At 38.4% G+C, this 21,521-nt stretch overlaps 2 protein-coding genes across 10 annotated transcripts in view; both read right to left on the bottom strand.

The window, feature by feature from the left end:
- The window catches only part of TEX10 (testis expressed 10), a 52,763-nt gene extending 46,302 nt beyond the window's left edge, over positions 1 to 6,461 (bottom strand). For 2 of the 4 annotated variants that reach the window (XM_040549405.1, XM_040549408.1), the window contains exons 1-3: positions 6,384 to 6,461; positions 3,895 to 4,083; positions 2,707 to 3,413 (exon numbers count right to left, since the gene is read on the bottom strand). In XM_040549405.1, coding sequence (XP_040405339.1) covers positions 2,707 to 3,413; positions 3,895 to 4,074 — 887 coding nt within the window. In that variant the 5' untranslated portion in view covers positions 4,075 to 4,083; positions 6,384 to 6,461. Of the gene's footprint in view, positions 1 to 2,706; positions 3,414 to 3,894; positions 4,084 to 4,230; positions 4,290 to 5,840; positions 6,060 to 6,383 lie in introns of those variants that run through there. The other 2 variants (XM_040549406.1, XM_040549407.1) reach the window with 2 other exon arrangements.
- A 3,389-nt stretch (positions 6,462 to 9,850) lies between these two features.
- LOC121066060 overlaps positions 9,851 to 21,521 on the bottom strand; it is a 22,571-nt gene continuing 10,900 nt past the window's right edge. For 4 of the 6 annotated variants that reach the window (XM_040549387.1, XM_040549386.1, XM_040549389.1 and 1 more), the window contains exons 10-17: positions 20,976 to 21,095; positions 20,016 to 20,154; positions 18,125 to 18,170; positions 17,743 to 17,802; positions 15,849 to 15,956; positions 14,013 to 14,109; positions 12,800 to 13,000; positions 9,851 to 10,898 (exon numbers count right to left, since the gene is read on the bottom strand). In XM_040549387.1, coding sequence (XP_040405321.1) covers positions 10,819 to 10,898; positions 12,800 to 13,000; positions 14,013 to 14,109; positions 15,849 to 15,956; positions 17,743 to 17,802; positions 18,125 to 18,170; positions 20,016 to 20,154; positions 20,976 to 21,095 — 851 coding nt within the window. In that variant the 3' untranslated portion in view covers positions 9,851 to 10,818. Of the gene's footprint in view, positions 10,899 to 11,691; positions 11,845 to 12,799; positions 13,001 to 13,769; positions 13,838 to 14,012; positions 14,110 to 15,848; positions 15,957 to 17,742; positions 17,803 to 18,124; positions 18,171 to 20,015; positions 20,155 to 20,975; positions 21,096 to 21,521 lie in introns of those variants that run through there. The other 2 variants (XM_040549390.1, XM_040549391.1) reach the window with 2 other exon arrangements.

The raw sequence follows: 21,521 nt of genomic DNA, 5'->3' as shown, positions 1-21,521 counted from the left end.
CCATTTTTCCAACCCTGAAACGAAGTGATGCAAAAAGCAGCGCAGTCAGCAGCAACACATCAGGCAGAAAACACGTTCTAGTAATCTCCTACTTCATTGTGGTCTTTAATTCACACATAGTAGGAAGACCTAACACACAACAGAACGTAACAAAGCCTTAATATTTGAACTGCTGAACCACCCAGCATTCCAGAAGAGATCTACACTGTTCACCAAATGCTAATACTGCTAGCTGGAAAACCCTTGGAAAATCCTGTTCTGTAATCACTAAATTATCTAGGAGGCGGCATCCCTACCTGATGAACCACCAAGATTAAAAAGACACAGGAACACACACACAAACCTATCAGCAACTTCAAAAATTTAAAATATTATTAATGGTGTTTGGAAGCCTACTTTTTAAAGAAAAAAGTCAAAACTTATTTGCAGTATTAGTGATGAGCCCTTTTACCACCAATATACACACGCAATGCAATTAGTCACTTCTGGTTTGGCCAACTCTTATTACCGATAGTTAAGACTTGACTATTTCTGTGTCAACTTCTTTAAATAAAACCACACACACCACTTGAGATTTTGGAGATCTGCAACAGAGACATTCTGCACCTCTTACTAGGAGTCATTTCTGTCCCTGCAGTAATGGTCACAGCAGAGGCCCAGGAATGACCGTCGAAGGCCACAGTTGGGATTGGAAGAGACAGAATTAAACATCTTCAGATTACTAGAAAAGATTTCAGGGAGAAGGGCTTCACGCTGTAGGCGTCTTTCCTGTTTCTCGTAGCAAACAGAAAAGCCCCCAGGTAACTTCCACTCTTAACATTCCGCGAATATCCAGTAAAACAAGCTCTGCTAGCCCCTTCGTACAAAAGGGCTGCACCAACCAACGAGCACATACAACAGAACGAGAACACTTTAGTACCTTGCGTGGCTATCCCTTCTCTTGCCAATCTTCCGCTCCGCTGCCATCAGCTCTCTCTGCCAACTTTGCCTCGGACGCTAGCAGTGTTTCCTTCTACTCTTCCGGCTCCTCCTCATGCTCGGAACGGCTTTGTGAAAGCATTTATAACCAGAAGCGGATCACGATGTTTCACCGAAATCTAGCTCCTCAGAAAAGGGGAATCCAATTCAGGGGACACCAGGTGCGGTTTATTTTCCCCGACCTTGGACACAATGCACCTCCAGCTGTTACAGGGCATGGCACAGCACGCACTGCGCGTCACTCGGTGCGCAGTACAAGAACCCCCCGGTACTCGGTGGTCCGTAACTCTTTGCCGCTGTCTGCAAGACGAAGTCCATAGGACCGTTTTGCACCGAAACCCTCCCCTGCCTTGAGGCTGGATTTCACTGCTTTAGTTTCTAAGGTAGGTTTAACTGCAGCAGCTATTGTTGGACATCACTGAACTCTTAAGCTATGCTAACACCACTTCCGTGAGAATAAGCTTTACAATTTACTTAGCTTCATATAAATTTCCCATACCTACCACAGGTAACATGCTATCTACCAAGAGGAAGCCTAAGAGAAGAGGAATGGAACAGCCTTTTGTATGTCACCAAGATGGAGATTGAAAAGACCTGCTAATTCAGGCCCACATCTGGGGCATTAAAAGAGAACACCTCTTCTTCTGCACCTCCTTCAAAGAAATGAGGCGGACATACTGAAGGACCAGACAGTGGGTTTTATACCTTTTTTCTGCCACTGACCTCCTAGATCAGTTTGGTAAAAAACACTTTATATCCATCCCGTAGTCAGTCTTGTTCAGCAGCAAAACAAGGGCTGTGGTTTCTCTTCAAACCCCCCTGAGATCTACGGATTAGAAGTGCTGTGTAACAGCTAAACAGCAGTTCTGTTTTTCAGGTAGTTCATGCCAGCTGTTCTACCACCACATGGGTAACATCTATAGTCATAAGTACGCATCAGGATGGCAACATCAAAAAGGTACCATAAGAAGACTTTGCGGGCGGAGGGGCAGGGCTCCCCTCTGGTTTGAGGTGAATCAGAAAAGACAGAGAGAAACAAATATGGTTAGTTATTTCTCCCTAAACTTCAGTTCAGATCTAGTTAGAGCCCCAGACCTTTCTGTTACTAAGCACGCTATGCTTTTTTCCCCACTTTCATCAGCATGTCTCAGCAGAGACACCCTTTATCCATAATGAAGGCACAAACTTGGGAATTGATTTAGAATATCCAAAATTGGAAACTGAGCAGAGCTTCCCACAGCCAGGTGCATCTTATCGTACTATTTTACAAGGAGGCTACATTCAGATGAAGAAATTACACTCCTTCTCAAGTTATTATAGACTCTTGGAGGTGAAAGCACAAAGTTTCAATCAAGTTCCTTATTGCTGTGTAACAGATACATTCACATTTAGTACAGAGAAATCCCTGTCCGCTTGCCCCCACACGTATTTGATACCCTGCCATACTCTGTAGTCTTCAGTTTGCAATCCAAAAAACTAACAAGTTGCTCTTCCAGAATTATCATGAATAGCATAAATAAAGCCTATACTTGCTAACAAGCTATCTGCCGAGTTTTTCCAGCCACTGCAGTAAAACTGCACGTTACACTAAATACCCTGGAATACAACTAATAGACAATCCCACCATGAGAATTAAACAGTTGCTTCCAACAGCAGCAAGCCACAGTTCAACACTAATTGTGGCCATCCAGGTGACACGAACTAATTTGGGAATTCATGTTTTCTCACCTCAGTCTAAAGGAGGAGTTGATCTTTGGTCGTAAGCCACCGTTCTCATACAGCTGTATGTGCTGCTGATTATTTGCATGGACCTTCCAGCTTATACATATGGGGTTCCTCCCAGAATGAGGACTATCCTTTTGTTCCTGAAGCCCTTCGTCTTCGATTTCATTGGATCCATCTACCACAGCCTGGAGAAACTTCTTGAGCCTGATGAGTACGTTCAACCTCCACTGCTGAGAAGTTACCCTGCGGTTTGGGTTAACAGACAGCATCCAGGAAAGTTTCTCTCTGCTTTTCAGTCTTTTTGACAGTTGCTGGTGAGAGATAAGCTCTACAAAATTCTTCAGTAATATAACACTGCGGTCTGTAAGAAGAGCTGGGTATGCTTCCAGTAAAACATCCAGGACTTTCAATGAATCTTCCTGAATTCCCACGCTGATGTGAGTCATGGCACTGGAGAGATGGGCACTTACCAAGGGGAAAAACGGAGCAATCTGTTCAGCTCTTATTTTTGAAGCCAAGAATTGAAGCAGCTGAACAGCCGCTCCTCTGACACCAGAATCTTTGTCTGTAAACACAGCTGCCACCTCACTTATTATATTCGAAAGGTGGGCATCAATTACAAACGGATACTGAGACAGGAGCTCTTTGAGCCCAAGAAGTGCATTTTGCTTAACCCCAGGACTGTAATGGTGCATCTGTGAAAGCAGATCCTATAAGGAAAGAAACATGTACATTTGCTATCATTATCACTCTAAGGACTTTTAATTTCCTCACCTATTTTCTAGCACATTTTTTCCTAAATATTAGAAAATACAGAATCTGTTCTAATGATGTATTGCTGTCTGTAGCAGCGTTGTAAATTCAAAACAAATGTAATATTGGTTTAAAGTATAACAATGAAAAAATCAGCAATATTCAACAACAGGAAAAACAAGACACCGTAACTTGTCCTTCAGGTAATTACATAACTGTCGTTCTCAAGTACATATACAAGCTTACTGACTTAACAGAGGCACAACCAAGAATTGTCCTCTGACAGCTGGTCTCAAAAGTAGAACTATAAAATTTTAGTCTCAACAGCTCTCTTCAGTTTAAGAGTTGCAAGATATGGAAGACAACGCAAAGGACGGAAAGCAGAAGGTAAATGTCAAGTCATTATCTGTCACTTCAGAATGTATTATCACAATATACCTTTATGTTAAGTTTTCTGTTTTGTGCAGTAAGTAATCCATCTTCTTTAAGCTGTTCAGGAATTTGTATGGCCTTTGTTTTGAAGGTGGTATCTGTTGCATTTTCTAATTTTGGCTTTTTTTTCCCAACTTTTAATTTCACTTTCTGGAAGTCTTCTTGATGTTTCCTTTTTTTAGTCATTCTGATTCTCTGCAAAAAGACATTCAGAATTTTAATACATTACAAATACATTTTTCACCAAAAAGCAGCAACTTCCTAGCGAAATCTACTGTTTTTACTCTTTCCTATGTATAAACTGTTGCCCACTACTGAGACAAGATGCTAAGCCAAACAGACCCGCAGGCTGATCCAGAACTGTTCTTCTAGTGTCCAGAAAATATTCCACTGTTCCTTTGGTTGCCTTTCAATAAAGCAGTTCTCAGAGTGAAAAGATCACTTAAGTATCATTATCTTCCACTGCTTTATCAGAATAAGTTGTGGTTTTCTGTGGTTTTCTGTTTTTCTTTAACAAATGGTCCTGCTGATAAGGCAACTTTTTATGTACCTGACCCCTTGTCATGGCTAAAGAGCTCAGTTAACAGTTTCACTTCATTCGTACATTGTTTAAAAACTCGATCATTAACAACATACTTGTTTCCACCCGTAATATCATGCATCTCACCAGGCCTTCACTAATAACGGCAACATAAAGAAACTCTAAGAAAACTTCCACTACACTCTTAAAAGTCCAGGATGTGCATTTAAGAATAATCATTAGGAAGAAGAGGGGGTGAAAAAAGGTTAAAAGGCACAGAATAACAAGAGGTTGAAAAACTAAGTCATTGAATAAAGCCTAAGAAATAAGGTAGCATAAATAGCTTTATTTACTTGCACAGTAATACTAGAAGAGATATGCAATAACCAAAAAAAAGCCCAGTTCCCAAACTTCAGTTTCTTGGCTTGGATACATCTGTACAGATGAAAGTACACCTAGTTCTACCAGACCAAAAAAACACTACACCACAGGTTCCCTTATCTTCCTTCCCTGCTCACTGTCCCCATACATCTTCTAAAATCACTCAAAACAAAGCTCTAGAAGCTGATCACGCAATACTCAACATCTTGTACAAATTGTGCCTAGATTTCTGATAATTAAGACAACGAATCCATGGTCCAAGGACTCCTAGAAGTAGTCGCAGAGATTACTTACAATTTAAAAGTGTGAAAGGGGAGATGAGCACACAGTTTTTACAATGTTGAGGTTTAACATTTCATAACTTCCTAATAATAAAAGGTAATTTATGCATGGAAATCTGAATACGTCCAGATGTCATTGTATACAGATATATCCAGCTTTAAAGGTTCACATCAGATATGTAAACTTTTTGTTTCTTCTGTATGACAGGAGCTCACTTTTGAGCTACTCTTTGGGTAACTAACTTTCGCACATTATTAATAACTGATCTATAGGAACACATTGTGAACACAAGGTTCGACATTCAAAAAGCAAGTTAACTAAAAAAAAAAATGAAAGAAATCTATATAGGTGGTTAAGCCTAGAAAACAAAACATCCCAACGATTGCTTTATGACCACTATTGACTCCAGAAAGCAGAATTCCACAGCCGATTTTCCAACAGACTTCAGATTTGGTAAATCTGTGCTGTACCACCTTATTTCATCCACACACCACAGCTACACGTGAGGCCACTTTAAGTGAAGCGTAAATTTAGCATAAAGAATCTGTTGGCTGAAGAGACTTACACCTTGGGGTTTGGTCCCAAAATAAAAAGGTCCTTTAGCATCCTAGTACAACAAGTGTTCACACTTGGTTTCATAATTTATATATATTAACGTTATGCATTTTTAAGGAAAGAACTACAAGATTTTCGCTACTCAATTAGAAGACACAGAGAAATAGCTAAAAGCTTTAGTCATGACCGACTTCCACTTACTAGCTTGCCTTACCAGATGTTAGGAGGTCTCCCTCTACCAGATGTCTTCCACCCAACACTGAATTACAAATACAGGCACACACACACACGCAGGGACAAAAGCAATTATTTTAAAGCAGAAAGCTTACGAAGCCTGTTTCTCCCGGCAGCAGAAGGAAGCCCAGCTTGCCCTGCACTGCGTATTTCGGGTAGGGTTTATTGGGAACCCAACCACGTCCATTTCCAACTCCCACATCCCCACAAACAGAGATAAAATGGTCACAGAACCCGCGCCGGGAAACCACCAGACCCTATATAACCAGACGCTAAGGGCACCGCACACAACTTGCAAAATTATTTTAATTACCGGCTTTTAATTACCTGCAGCCCCCCGGCGGCCTCCCCACCCGCGGGCCGGGGGCTGCAGCCGCACGGCCGCCAGGGCCCCTTCCCCCGCCGGGACCCTCCGGCCCCGCCGCCCTGCCCCTCGCCGGCCCGGCCCTGCGCCGCGCCCCCCCCCCCCGGCCCCGGTCCCCTCCGTCCCCCTCCCGCCCTCACGGCGGCCGCGGCCCCTCACCGAGCACGCGGCAGCGCCAGCCCCCGCCGCGCCGCGCTGCTCCGCGCCGCCCCGCCCGGGAAACGGCCGCCCCACGTGAGCGGGCGGAGAGCGCCGCGCCCCGCCCGCGCCCAGCGCCGCCTGTGGGGCTGGAGGACCGCAGCTACCGGGGCTCCTCGGCGGGCTGCCCTCGGGGGAGGGGGGCGAGGGTCTCTTACGGCGCTCCGGTGCCTGTACCTTTCTGTATCACCCACTAAAACGTGTCCGCAAGCACCAGGTCCAACCGTTCCTTGAACACCCCCAGGGACGGTGACGCCACCACCTCCCCGGGCAACCCGTCCCAATGCCTGACTGCTCTCTGAGAAGAAATGTCTCCTCATTTCCAACCTAAACCTCCCCTGGCGCAACCATTCCCTCTAGCCCTATCACTAGTTATCTGTGAGAAGAGGCCGACCCCCAGCTCCCCACAACTTTCTTTCAGGCAGTTGTAGAGAGCAATAAGGCCTCCTCTGAGCCTTCTCCAGACTAAACCCCAGTTCCCTCAGCTCCTCACAGGACTTGTGTTCCAGGCCCTGCACCAGCTACATGGCCCTTCTCTGGACACACTCTTTGATTTAACATGATTAAATGTTAAATCTTAACGTGATTAAATCAGGTTTGTTTCACATACACGTATATGCAGAGCAGTCTCTTGTAGAACAGGCCCACCTGTTCACCAACAGATGACAGCCTTCTCGCTAAACAAGATGTTTTTAGCACTTCCTGCAAAAGAAGTATTTTGTACGATTCCACTTAAGCACAGACTCACGCTTCATGAGTACTGCCGCAGTTGTGTTCTTCTGCTTGTGCCAGCTTTTTTTTTGGCGTCACCATCTCTGGTGGTGTTCAAGGAAAAGTTGGACGTGGTGCTTAAGGACATGGTTTAGTGGGTGATAGTGGTAGCAGGGTGATGGTTGGACCAGATGATCTTGAAGGTCTCTTCCAACCTTAATGGTTCTGTGATTTGTAAGATACTCAGAGTTACATTTTCCACTTTGCAGCCTGACAAAATTTCAAGACAGAAATCGATGCTTTTGCAGGAAACTAAGTAGCTTTAAAGCAACCTGTGATTCTCACTCTACCTTCTTCTCTGACTCATCTTAATGCATCGATTAGGAGAACAATTTGATCACATCGCTAAAGTAATTATGTTACACTAGTTTGATTTGAATGTATGTGGACGCTTGCTAGAAGTTCAACAGCACTGGAAGATGTCAGCATTCCACCACACAAGGCATTAATTACATCATTTTAATTACCGGAAGCTGAGCTGTCTTGGGTAAAATTTCTTATTTGTAGTAAATACTAGGATCATTTTTCATGTTTACTTTGAGCCCAGCTACAGAATCACAGAGTCGAAGGGACCTCAAAAGATCATTGGGTCCAACCCCACTGCCAAACCAGGCTCCTTAGAGCAGGCTGCCCAGGTAGGCGTCCAGACGGGCCTTGAATATCTCCAGAGAGGGAGACTCCGCAACCTCCCTAGGCAGCCTGTTCCAGTGCTCCGTCACCCTCACTGTGAAGAAGTTCTTTCGCATGTTGGTGCAGAACTTCCTGTGCTCTATCTTGCGGCCATTGCCCCTTGTCCTATCCCCACAAACCACTGAGAAGAGGTTGGCCAAATCCCTCTGTCTCCCACACCTCAGGTATTTATACACAGTGATGAGATCCCCTCTCAGTCTTCTCTTCTCCAGGCTGAACAGACCCAGGTCTCGCAGCCTTTCCTCATAGGGAAGATGCTCCAGGCCCGTTACCTCTTGACTTGTATCTCATATTCTGGCTTCCCACCTTCTCTGCTGACTGCTTCTGGAAGCCAGGGCTTTGTGGAGTACCTTAAAGATGCTGGGTTACAAGTGTATCTCTTACTTTCTGCAATTTTTTACTTTGAATCAGTTTAGGAAGTGCTTGAGGTCATTTGAACGTGTTCAGTTAGATTTTACGCTATCTGCAGTGACAGAAGGTAGGAGTTAACAGGGTACTTACTAAAAGAGCATTTTCAATGAAATAGATGAATGGCATTGTGCTCCATGAGAACATTTTTAATTGTATTTCTAAAATGAAGTTACATAATAACATCTCCTCCAACAAAAATGCAATAATAAAACCCAAGATTTGCATTTACAGAGTATAAAAACAATTTAAAGACTTAAGAATAGTTTCAGTGAAGGCAACGCAGAGTCAGCGTTAGCATTTCAGGTTTCACATATGCTATCAAACCCTTGGGCACACTATATGAGTTTTGTACACTGATGCCTAGATCAAATTCACAAGATGGAGCCTGCTGCTTCAAAAGGGATAATAAATTTCTAACTCAGAAAGACATATCACAATCCTAGAAGAAACCGGAAGCAAAACAAGGGCAGGATGTTTCCATAACTCTAGAGTTACGATCAGAGGTCATCACAATGTACACCAGGCAGCTTGTCTTCTGTTGCATACTCAAACATTTTCATTTCCTGTCAATTCACCTGAGCGCCCTTCTCTTTCACACGTTACGCCTTATAAGAGAAGTTCAAGTTCTGCAATTTTGTTAAAGATAATTTCTCCCAAGCTCTCTGGTGTCTCAGTAAAATATGTTATACTAAGGTAAAGCTAAAAGAAAAATCAGTCCCCAATTGGTAGAATTTTTCTTGTTATTGCTTAAGTTTTAAATTCAATGAATTCTCCGGATACACAGAATGTCTGCCTTGGTGTTACTTTAACGATCAGTGTATAATATTAAGTACAGCACAACATATCTTAAGCATCATTAGTAGAGATAGTGCCTTAAAAAAAAAAAAAAAAAATCGGACACAAGTAAAATATTATCTTTAAAAACTGTTTTGGAACAAAAATACAGTTTTCCATTAGCACAAGAATATACTGAGCCATCACAAAACACAGGCAGATACAAAACCAAACAAAGTAACACTTTTGTAGACTCTATTTACACCAGAAAACAAAGTTTTAAAGGGAGACTAACTGCAGAGCGGATTAGACTCTGGTCTTATATCTGTTTCTGAACAGAACAAACTTCAAGACATTCTAGAAATTCTTCACAATTTCATTAAAATAGTAATTTTTTTCTGTTTTAATTTCTTTATTTGTCATTGAAACATTTTCATTCCTACGTGGTTAATTCTAACTAACCAACTATCCATACTCCTCCACAGTTAGTTTGTTCATGGAACAAAACTAACCAATTCTGCTGCTTTTTTTTTTGTTACCTTTCTTTTACAGCAGCTTACATTCCAAGATATGAAGATTTGAAACCACCACGATGAGGATTCTCAGTTCCATCCAGATCTCCAAAAAAAGTCTGAGTTAACATTAAAAGGTTCATTTACCATCTGGCCCCATCATGTCTGTATTATACCAGCTTTTGGCTGCAAAGCTGAAGAGCTTTAATTAGAAGCACTGAACGCTACCCAAGACCACACGCAGGAAGAAGATTTTAATTAGGCAATTTAATTTTAAAATTTTATTTTTTCCAAACACATTAATCTGTAGCCATCCAAAACATTTTTCTATCCTCCTACCAAATTAGTAGTGGTTAACACATAGGACTTATACATATAAGTGTATATCTTACATATATATATACACACACACGTATATTAAGTCAAAAACACTATTACAGTAGGTGAAAAAAAGTTTACCTTAAAAGAGCCAGAACTGAAGGATAGTATAAGCCAACTTTCACTTTATTCTCTTACTGGTCACATAAGAGAAGACAGAAGATATTTTCACTACCACTTCAGTGTGCCTTAAGCATAGTCCGCTTACGTCTCTTGGGACATACCTCTGAGTTTGCAAGCAAGTAAACCTCTGCTGAGTCTGCTAAATTTTCCAATTATCTAGGCTAAATAAGTTACCTATAGTCCGTGCACTTCTCAGCTCAGAACTGAACTGACAGCACTGGGTTTTTATTATTAATCTTTATTTAGAAATAGGAGGAGACCAATTCATTATTCTTACATGGAAGGAGATTTTTGATTTCAATAGCCTTTGAGTAGGGCTCTGCAGCCACAGGCAATAATTTCCAACTACTTCTTGTAGCATGAATTTGAACTGCTGACTTCTATTATCCCTTCTGTTGTTAGCTCTTTGTAAAAGAACCAAAAGAATCAATACGAAGAGAATAGATTGCCAATATACAGAATGCAAAAATATTTAGGAAAACAACAGCTACCTGTTTTAAAAATATGTTTAAGCAGCAAGGGAAACATGAACTTTACAACCTTTCCACAAATACAGAAATGTCAGCCACATGGAGAAATAAATAACAGGAATCCCATAACCAAATTTTTAATTAAAATAACCCTGTACAGAATTTGGATATAGTAAAATCAGCTACATTGAGTTCATATCAAGTAAAAGAACATTCTCAAACTTACAGAAAGTAAATGCTGCAGTATTAACTCTGCTAACTACCACGTCACTGTGTGCTGCCATTGCTTGGTCTTCTCAGAGTCCCACTTTCAGTCAGGATCCTTACAACATTTGGAATATCAATTCCTTTGTTAAAGGTTTAAAAAAAAACAAAAACAAAGAATAAGTCGTTTGATGATACATTTTAAAGCACAAGTTATACTGAAACATTTAGACGATGACATGAATTTGGAGCTTTTCTTATTAAATGAAAAATACTCTAACAGTTAAAAAATGGAATGTGTTACTTAATTGCCTGGAAACCATTAACCATATTCCTGTGAACAGCTCTAATGTTTCAGTAAAGGGTCTGTCTAGCCCTTCTAATCTGTTGCTGACCTGCAAAGATCTGTAGCCGACGATAAGGAAAACATTACCAGACGTTCTCCATTTTAACACTGCACCAATAAGTCAGTGTTCCTTCATAGCACAAGCAAGAATGCTACGTTGCTTTGATTAAACTGATGCCCATGACTTTGGAGGAGGGAGGGAGGGGAAAAGTAGAAGAAACACAGGGTCAGCTTAAGTGGTAATAACAACCACTCAGTGGCCATAAACAAACGCTAAGGAAAGAGTAGGAATGGGACCTGAAGTGTGCCTGAAACCTTGTGGATTATGGGAATATGCTCTCCCAACCTCAGATCATCTTTAGATCAGGAGACTTTTCAAGTCTGATAGGGCACACTTCTAAACCTTTTGCAACTCGAAATTCCTTTATACAAAATGATGGAAACAGAACTGTATGCTCTATTCCAGACACAAGCAAAGTATGAGTTTATGTGACAGTAAAATAGTAACTCCCCTCTCCCGTTCCATTCGTTCCTTAATTCTTTGCATTCAGTTTATTCTTCTAACTGATAAGTTGATATTTCCACTAACCTGATGAGGAGCATTTGAACTTCAGTCAACCAACACTTCAACTGATTTGAATAATGTTGCAATCACAAAATTTTGGCATCCAGATATTCATCCCTTTTTCCAGGTCACTTAAACAGCACAGGCTTTAAGCACAGGCCTACAGAACCTCCTTACGCTGTAAAAAAACAATTGCCTGTTTGCTATCTGTTTCTTATCTGATTCCTTTGCTGACTCCTTTCAAAACAACTCCAGAAAGTCTGGAAGGAAGGATTTCTTATCATAAAATCTGTATACATCCCCACCACCAGCACGCTGAGCAGACCATATTTATTCAGGCGTCTACTAGTTTCCACCCTGTTTTCCTAAACAATTCTATTCACCTCTCCAACAAAAACTGGTAGTTTTGAGGATCACCTAGAACGCTGTACTGGCTCTGGACAGGATGGAGTTCACTTTCTCAGCAGCCCAAACAGTGCTGTGGTTTGGATTTGTAGCTAAAGCAGCACTGATAACACAGCAGTGCTTTGTCTAGTGCTGAAGTGGGCTTGTGCAGTGTCAAGGTTTTCTCTTTTTCCCCTCACTCTGTACTCCCGCAGTGAATAGGCTGAGGGGGAACACAGCTGGGACAGCTGACCCCAATTGGCCAAAGGCATATTCCACACCATATAACATCATGCTCAGCAAGCAATAAAATTGGGTGGAGATAAGCTGGGGAGGGGGATGTTGTTCCCTCCCCCATCTCTGGCATTTAAATAAATTTTGTCATGTGTCAAATTTTTCTAACTTCTGCTCTTCCTATTCTTTTCCCTGTTTTTCACCAGTTATCACAGTTGAGATTCTCTTTTTTCTCTAATAACAATATGCTTGATTTTAGTTTACTGTCTTTTACCATGTAGATGTTAAATAGGCACAAATGAGAAAACAATTAAAAAAAATCAGTGTTTATTAACACCTTCACAGGAGTGCAGCCATTTTGAATTACCATTCCTAAACTGGCTCCTGAAAAAAATAAAAGGGGAAAAAATCCTCTCCCTAGTATCTCAAACTTCTTAATGTTTCACAAAGCTAACAAAATTGTTATGTATATTTTCATATGCGTTTGCATGCGCCTTCATGTATATGTGAATTACCTCTGAAAGCTGGGTTTGCTGCTGCTATTTTGTGTAGAGTAGCAGTAACTTCCTCAACATTCATATTTCTTACACTGTTCAAAAATTCAGCAGTGATGTTGTTCTCATATGCTGCTTCCCAAGTGCCAGCTGAGAAGTTTTGCAGGTCATCTTCCTCAGTTACTGATAAAGACTTCTTAGCTGATCGGCTGCTTGAATAGTCTTAAAGAAAATAAATACTGTTTTTCAGTTCGAGAAGATTCTGAATAGTCTTCATTACTTAGTTATCTAACTAGGGCTTTTTAAAACATTAATTTCCAGTTTTGCACAGCATCATTGGTAAGGTTCACACCTGGCTTCGCTAATAATATTTTCATACAACTGAGAGTTAGATATGCTTTTTATTTACAGAAAATCCTTAAGAAACAAGGGTGGCAGGTGGGTGAAAGCTCTTTTCTTTATGGCTTACAAATGGAACTAAAAAGGAACTAAAAGTTCCTAGTCTTTCATATTATAAGCAATTACAATTTTTTTATTAGTATTGTATTGAGGTTTACAAAAGTTAAGTTCTTTGGAGAAAAAATGTCACTGCATAACAAAAAAAACCAACATATATGAAATAGATACGCTTAGTACTCCATGCATTTTTCTCTCCAAGTTTAGGACAAAATTTCCCACCACATGGCATGTGAAAACTAACCATTTATTTATATTAAGAAGGAAATTCTCTCAAAGAAATCCAAGATTCTTTGAAAAAATTCCTCAGAAGTACTGAGGTCAAGTAGTAGCAATATTCAGCTCTTAAACAGAATTTTCCATCCTCTACAACATAATTGTATTTCCACTAATATCTTGCTTGGACTAAACCTGCACTAAGCCTCTTTTCCACCAAGAAGGGAAAAAGATGCGCAAAAAACCTGCCAGTTATACTGTGAAAGACTCCTTAGAAACAATTGATTCTGGACAGAGGAAAGTCAGAGTCAATACTAACTCAATTTCTCCTCAAATCCTACAGTTAAGCAGGATGAATGTTTTTGAATAGGCTGTCCTTTCTAACATCTGTAGAGGAAAACAAACAAACAAACTATTAATCTATGTTACTTGACCTTAGCTTTATTCTGCTTTTAAGCTCTACTTAAGAAGCAGGAAAAAAAAGAAAAAAAAAGCTTTTTAGAATTTAATCTTAATCAGTGTTAAGATTAAAGCACATTGAAGACTGCAATGCTAACATTACCAGTATCAGAATCACTAATGTCTGCAGAATTCAGGTCAGGTTGCTCCGTGGAATGTTCCAATACTTCTCCTCCATTATGTTCAGTATCTAAGAGATCCTAAGAGTTTGAAAAAAAGATGAGTTCAGAACTTCATCAAAACAACACCCTAAAATGACAAACTGCTACATTTTAATGACCACAGAAACAGATGAGAGATCAGTATTTCTGCTACCCTATTTGAGAAAAAATAACATTTCTTTGAAAATTGTACGGCTGGAAATTAACCTTGATGCACACACTGCTCATGGTATTTGTCTACATCTAAAAAGCACTATATTAGGCTTAGTGATACTTACACAACCTAATTCTCCACCTGTCAGATCTAAAAAGGAAGTATTTTACACTAAAAATATATTTTAAATTATCTGTTGAAAGATCACGGTTTAGGGTATTCAAGGGTTTTCCCACATCAAGATTTTTTTATTTTATTTTTCTACAACTAATAGATTAGAAGTTACTTTGGTTAGGACTTGATGGTTTTGTAGCACGTCAACTTCTGCCCTCTTTCCATATGAATAAAACAACAAAAAAAAGTCTTATATAAAAGAACAGCAGGGATAAGGTGAAAGTAAACTTATTAAAGAAGTAAAAAAATGTAAATAATAAACGAGAATTATAGACATGAAGTTTACCACAGAGAAATACTGCCTTTTGAGGCAGAAAGAAAGCAATAGAGGAAAGATGTAATACGGGGAGCAAAGATAAACCTTACAGCAAAATCCTGAACTAAGAAAGGCTTTTCAAGACAAAACAAAACAAAGCAACAACAAAACCACTCTTATTATCCTTGAATCATAGAATGGGTCAGGTTGGCAGGGACCTCAAAGATCACCTAGTTCCAACCCCCCTGCCATAGGCAGGGACACCACCCATTAAATCAGGTTGCTCAGGGCCTCATCTGGCCCTGAGCATCTAACCTGGTCTGGTTCCCTCCAGCTTGTTAGGCTGGTACTTAACTCTTATTTGGCATTTTCCACTCAGGCTCAACTTTTAAACAAAAAAATAGTTAAGTAACTGTAGCAGGAGGAGTAGCTGTTGGTGGCAAATGAGAATTTTGTTCAATACTGACAATTCTATGAGAAAAATTAGCAGTGTTTCCAAAGACAAATATGGTAAATGGATTACCACAAGAGGTTCCTGCCATCCCTGTTGGCAACGGGGCAACAAATAAACAATCATTCCAAGTGTGAAGTCTGAAGGTACAACATAATGTGAACTGGAGAGATAGGGAGTGCAAACGGCTACTGCAGCAAGCTCAGAGAAGTACTCAAAACATTCATGTTTTGACTGACTTATCTTTACACAGACACCAGTAATGACGGGAGCAGGGAGGAACTGGGTTTTTAATAGCAGAACAAAACCGTGTAAGAAAATTGATGTCAGTGTCTGATTACACAGTGAACAAAGTGAGGTCAAGACTGGGAAAGGAAAAAGAGAACAAAATTATCACGGAGGTCAGAAGAGATGAGAAAACCGTAAGTTAGGATTAAAAAGGGGGTAAAAACAGCAGAAAAACAAACAAGGAAAAGCATGGGAAATAAAGGACAAAATTATTTTTGGCTTCTATTTAAAAAAAAGCACACCTTTGGAGACAATGCATTAAGACTCCTCAACAGAAAAGTGGTGAGTTTATCCTATCATAACTACAAAAATTCTTCAAGCATTTAATGGTCACAACTTTCAATACGGTTGGCATGGCAATTTTAACTATAAATAAACCATCTGCAACAATAAAAATACGTAATCACAGGAATCTACAGACCTGTAGAACAAAAATAAAACAAAATCCACATTACTTTTTTTGATGCGGACTGCTGACGATATTCCACCAGTGCATCTGTGAGAGTCTGTGTTACTTTTAGGATAAAAGCAGCATCGTCTTCATTCAGTATCTCAAAACTTTGCTAGGGGAACAAAAAAATCCACAACATAAAAATTTTGCCTTTGAAAGATACAAATACCATAATGTATAAACAAATCCTGCAGGAACCTTGTTGTTTTTTATATCTTTATTCTTCTGTCAGATGTGGCTAATGTTACAAAGTAAATAAAGTTCTATTTTTAATCCCATAAATTGTAGGGGGAAGGCACAAGGTCACAGAGAGGGAGAAATGGGAGAGGATCCTAACAGAATGATGCTGTGGTTACCTGATACAATCATTTGAAAAGGAACAACCCAGGAATGTTCCTGTAAATACATACACGAAAATGCTTTTCCTTAAGTATTTTGATTCTCTTCCCAAGATATCTGCATATGAACAAACGCGTACAATTTCCCTGAGGCAATTAGGTCACAACCCATTTCTCCACAACGTAGCAAAAAGCCAGGACAGTACTGAACTTGAAGATATTTAACAAATTGCCTTATAGTAATTCTCCTCTCCTTCCAAAGAAGCCTAAGGAAACAGTAGAGTCTCTGAAGCACTGAAGCTCTACCAGGGGAGAAAGTTCTGGTGCTAACAGCCCTCTCAAGGACAGATACACGCGTTGTTCTCTTGTCTACATTAATCAAGTTCCACTGAAAACAATTCCACTGGGCACAATATAAGAGAAGTACAGGTCTGTCCTAACAACTCGAAGTCTTCCAGATTAAAAGCAAACATCTGGAAACACTCCAGACAAAGGAAAAAAGTAAATCACCAATAACTAGCAACAAATTCATATGTAACAGCATAACTGGGGGTAGATTATATTTTCACACTAATAGTATTTGTCTCTTCAGGTTTGCACAAGTCATAACTTGTTAAAAAATAGGAAGAAAAGGAAGATTAAACTTGGGCAAAGATGTATCTGCAATCAGGTAATGAAAGAGATCCAATTATTTTAATGATAAAAGTTGAACATACAGCTCAGTTAAAAATTATTCAGTAAGAATAATAATTGAAAAACTGGAATTATGATATGAAGAGCAAATCCAGAAAGGATTCTTGTATAATTAACTTCCACTACATAAGACAACTTTTGTTTCAGAAGAGGAAGAGAAGATCAAAGTAAAAAAATCAAAAGAAACGTATCATGGAGTTTGTAAAGATATTAGTGTAAATGTCGATACTGAACAATTTTCAAACTGTCCAAAACAGAACGTTGTCCCAATCACATTCCCAACAGTCCTCCCCTGTTTTTAGAGGACAATCACACTACACAAGAGGATGCCTTGATTCACATTAGTTACTAGTAAGATACAATCTTTACAGTTTCCTCATTAAAAAGAGGAAAGAAATTACCATGCAGTAACAGGCTCACAGTAACTACCAGTTAAGATTTTCATTAATTTTGTCTCTAATGTTTTAATGAGATTACCATTTCCATATGCAAGATTGTGAATGTTGTTAATACATGTAACAGCTAGCAACTGCTAGTTTTCCCCTCTGTTTGCATTCCTGCTGTGAAATGTGCACAACACATTTTTGACAACTGAATTGAACTCAGCTGTTCAGTCAAACAAAGTGAATAGGTGGGATATTTTTGTGTTTGTTTGTTTCTAAAATATACAACCTGCATGTTATTCCTTAAAAACTGCTTCTTCCCCTTCTTCACAACCAAAATGTTTCAGTAACATTAACTAGTTCCTAATTAGTATTTGATTAGTAATTACTAATAAACTAATTATGAATCAGTAATTGTTAATTACTTAGCAACTCTATTAGAATTTTTCAGAGATGAAATTGCAAGGAAAGATTTAGCACTTACCAAATAACCCAACAGTTCTTCTTGACTAGTGAATTCCTCAAGATTTGCTGCAGGTTCTTGCTGTTTAACATAAACAAGATCTATTATGTGTACTATTTATAACTGAAATTAAACAGTAATAAGTATTATGGTTATTCTAGGTTCTTGCTCTAACTAAATTGTGTGTACTTGTACAGAAACATGTACTTGTGTTTTCACAACAAAATCAGAAAAAATGTGTTGTTTTTTTTTTTAAAGTTTTCTTAGCAACTTGTAGGTAACTTATTGTTGATAATATTAGCAATTTGAATAAGCAAAAGAAAACATAATTGCTGTATATCAAAGTAATTATTTTCCCAACTATGTGTAAACTGGAACAACCCATTAAAAGAAAAATATTCACCTCAAATTCCTCGTTTTCTTCCTGCAATTGTTTATTGGTCTCACACCTTAAGATAGAAAATATACACATTATTTTTTTGTTGTATATAAAAATAATATACACACACAGTATCCAAATGGTTGATCTATTAAAGGTGTGTCAGTCAATAACTCAGTAATTAGTTTAAATTACTGACACACTACAGACTGTATACTTCGAAAGGTCACACATTTCCTTGCAGACATCCTAGTGGTTCCAGATATAATCATAAAATATATTTATGATTTTTTTTAGTGTAATTAGCTACATAAGTTCCAAAACCCAGAGTTAAGAAAAAAGTTTGATATTGGTAATAAAAGCTGTAAACATGCATTGCAGAAAGACAATGCCCCTAATTACAGTACAATTTTTTATTAGCACTTCACAAATTTGTGTTTAAAAACAGTTGGTCAGAAATAGTAGTATTTTATAATGTAGCCACAGGAATACCGAGCATACAAAGCCTCATAATTAACTCCAAAATAACAGAATTTCTCAGACTGATGTTGCAGAATTGTTAAGTAGAAGCATCATTTGACTGTTTGCTGTCAAACGAAAATCAGATCTTACTTCTTTTGAGAAACTTTACATTGAATTCACATTTCAGAAGTCTCACAAAAATAAACAGGAAGGAACAAGCTGAAGTGCTATTTTAGTGACTGTAACTTCCAAATTAGTCTCTCACTGAACACCTGACCGCTCATAATTACCCAGGACCTATCTGAACAACTAGATTAATGAGAGATGTGTGATTTTCCAAAGGATTCTGTTCTTAAAATTTAAAGTATAGGACTGCACAATGAGGATCAGTGTCAGGTAAAACTTTCAGAACCTCAATGTGGATGTCCAAGATTGTATTAGTTTCCTATCTTTGACATTTTTACAAACAAATTTACTCTCAAGATAAATAACTAATATAGTTATTTGAAAGCTAGACAAATACATATAAAGATTCATAAACCTAGGCTTGAATCTGGTTTCAATTAGTCCTTTTCCTTAATGGTTGGTTGGCCCACAGAGAGAGAGAAGTCCTACAAAAACACATTTCGGGAACAAGAAAATTTCTCCTTTTACAGCTAACAGTAAATAAGAAAAAGGTGGCTAGCCCTTCATGTCTGACAGAGAAACAACTGGTTTAAAGTCAGGAAACATTCTAAGAGAACGCCATTAAAGCAAAATCAAAGAACTAATTGTTGAAACATGAGTCTTAAGACTCATCAATATACGTATATCCCTTATCAGCTGCTTTCCTGTAGTTCCTGGTGTTGCACAAAGATGACTGATGTTGAAGCCATCTCTCCCACACAAGGTGGATAATTCAAACTAAAAACTCACAGCACTGCTATTAATAAGGACTTTTACAAACAGCAAGCAACTTAGTTCTATCATTTAAGAACCACATATAATATTTATTATTGTTCCTCCGTGAAATCTTTTGTAAAGATGATACCCAATTGTTGCAGCTATTCACTGATTATCTTTTCCTTCTAAAATTACATACAGTTTATATACTGCCCTAATTGTCTAACATGAACCTGTAACAGTGAGTTTTTTAATGCGCTAGCAAAGATTCTTTTTGAATTTGTGATAAATCAGGATTACACCTTAAGGATAACACAGCTAAAACAAAAACTAGTTGCATCTACAGCAAAATCTGAGGTGAATTTACATGCGCTAGGTTTTCTGTTGCCGACAAAAGCTTATGGAAAAGCACATATTTTCAGAAGACAAACATTCTACTATTACAGCACACATCTATTCTTCACAGCACACTGTGCAAATCCCATGTCAGCAGACACCACCTACAACAGTTTCCTCTGAGTATATTTAAAGGGTTTTTGGGGCGGTGGATTTATTTTTTTTTTTTTTTTACTTTTCAGAATCGTTGCCTTTGCTGTCTTCTTCAGTCTTGTTGTCTTTGCTGCTTTCAATAGGCTTATTAGTTTCAGCCTTCTCATCTGGTTTTGCCTGTTCTTGCTGACTTTTTTCCAGCTCCTCTTGAACAGTCTTTTCTTCAAAAATGATAAAAACAGTATTATTAGTAATGGTTTTCTAGTGTACTAATTTAAAAGTATTCTTTGCTCATATATTTTAAAGACAATATTAATAAAACCTAAAGGTGAAAGTAAGGTATCTTGAAGAAATAAAAATTAAATAAAAACAGAACCTAAAAATCAAAGGCTTGGTTCAGCCATGAACCATTCAGCCATGAAGCATGTCTATATTTCTGGTAAGAAATATTCTGAATGAGAATAATTATAATGCATTTAGACAGTAGCCCAATTTCCCCTTTGATATTAGTTTACAACCAAGCAGTAACTTCTGATGTTTCTTCAGTTACAAAGCATTCACTAATTTTTACTCTTTAATCTGGTTTTGTTTTCAAGAAAACAAACATTAATCAAATATGTTAGATGTTCAAAAGAAATCTAAGCAATTTATTTCCTTTTGATTCTCCTTGTGCCCTAAGCAAACAGACTGGCATACAGCTCTTCCCTATTTTTGTTCCTGACAATGAAGAATGCCTAATGTGTCCAAAAGAAGCCTGGGGCCCTTCTCATAGAAATATTCATAGTAAAAACTTCTTCTTATGAATTTTGTTTCTGTTATGAAGTATCCAGCTATAGCAACTTTAAGTAAACCTGGAGAGTTTTCTTTACAAACACTAGAATTATGCTTTCTGTCTGCCACAGATCCCAAACACATCCATGCACTGTACATGCCGCTTCTATAGCAGAACATAGCTAGAGAAATTATACAAAAAGTACATATAAAGGAAATAATTCATGCTTTGTTAAGAGTTAAATATATATGTATAGCCTTATTCTCTAACCTTGAATAGGGTCTGGCATTTTTCCATCCTTATTTTTACAATCTGTTTCTTCTTCATTACTAAGCGACGTATCCACATGCTGAACTTTAGCTTTTGAAGGGCTGTCATCTGCATTAGGATCTAAACAAATACATTCAAAATGTAGCAAAATGGACATTATCTTGATAAAAGTGAAAAAGAAATTAGTTATAGTGGTTCTAAAAGTGCACTTGAATTTTAACTAGCTGCTTCCGTGCACAAATAGAAACAGTTACAAACATTAGAACAATTTTAGAAGCATTATTCTGTGATAACGTATTAAATATGAACTAGACGTTTTAAATATTTTATACCCTGGTTACAATTACATACATAAATTATTTTCTTAACATAATTAAATATTATAAATTATAGTAGCGTGCTACACAGTCATGTGCAAAATTAGACACATTAAACACAAGGATTTTGAATAGGATTCAACTTATTTCAAAACTCCTTCTTAGATTCCAAATGGTTCTTTCTTTTTCAGAGTATGACACTGCTAATTGAGATCATTATACAAATACT

The sequence above is a fragment of the Cygnus olor genome, chromosome 2 (genome assembly GCF_009769625.2).
Source record: "Cygnus olor isolate bCygOlo1 chromosome 2, bCygOlo1.pri.v2, whole genome shotgun sequence".
Lineage (NCBI taxonomy): Eukaryota > Metazoa > Chordata > Aves > Anseriformes > Anatidae > Cygnus > Cygnus olor.
The sequence above is the reverse complement of the archived record's forward strand: the minus strand, read 5'-3'. Positions and strand labels throughout refer to the sequence as shown.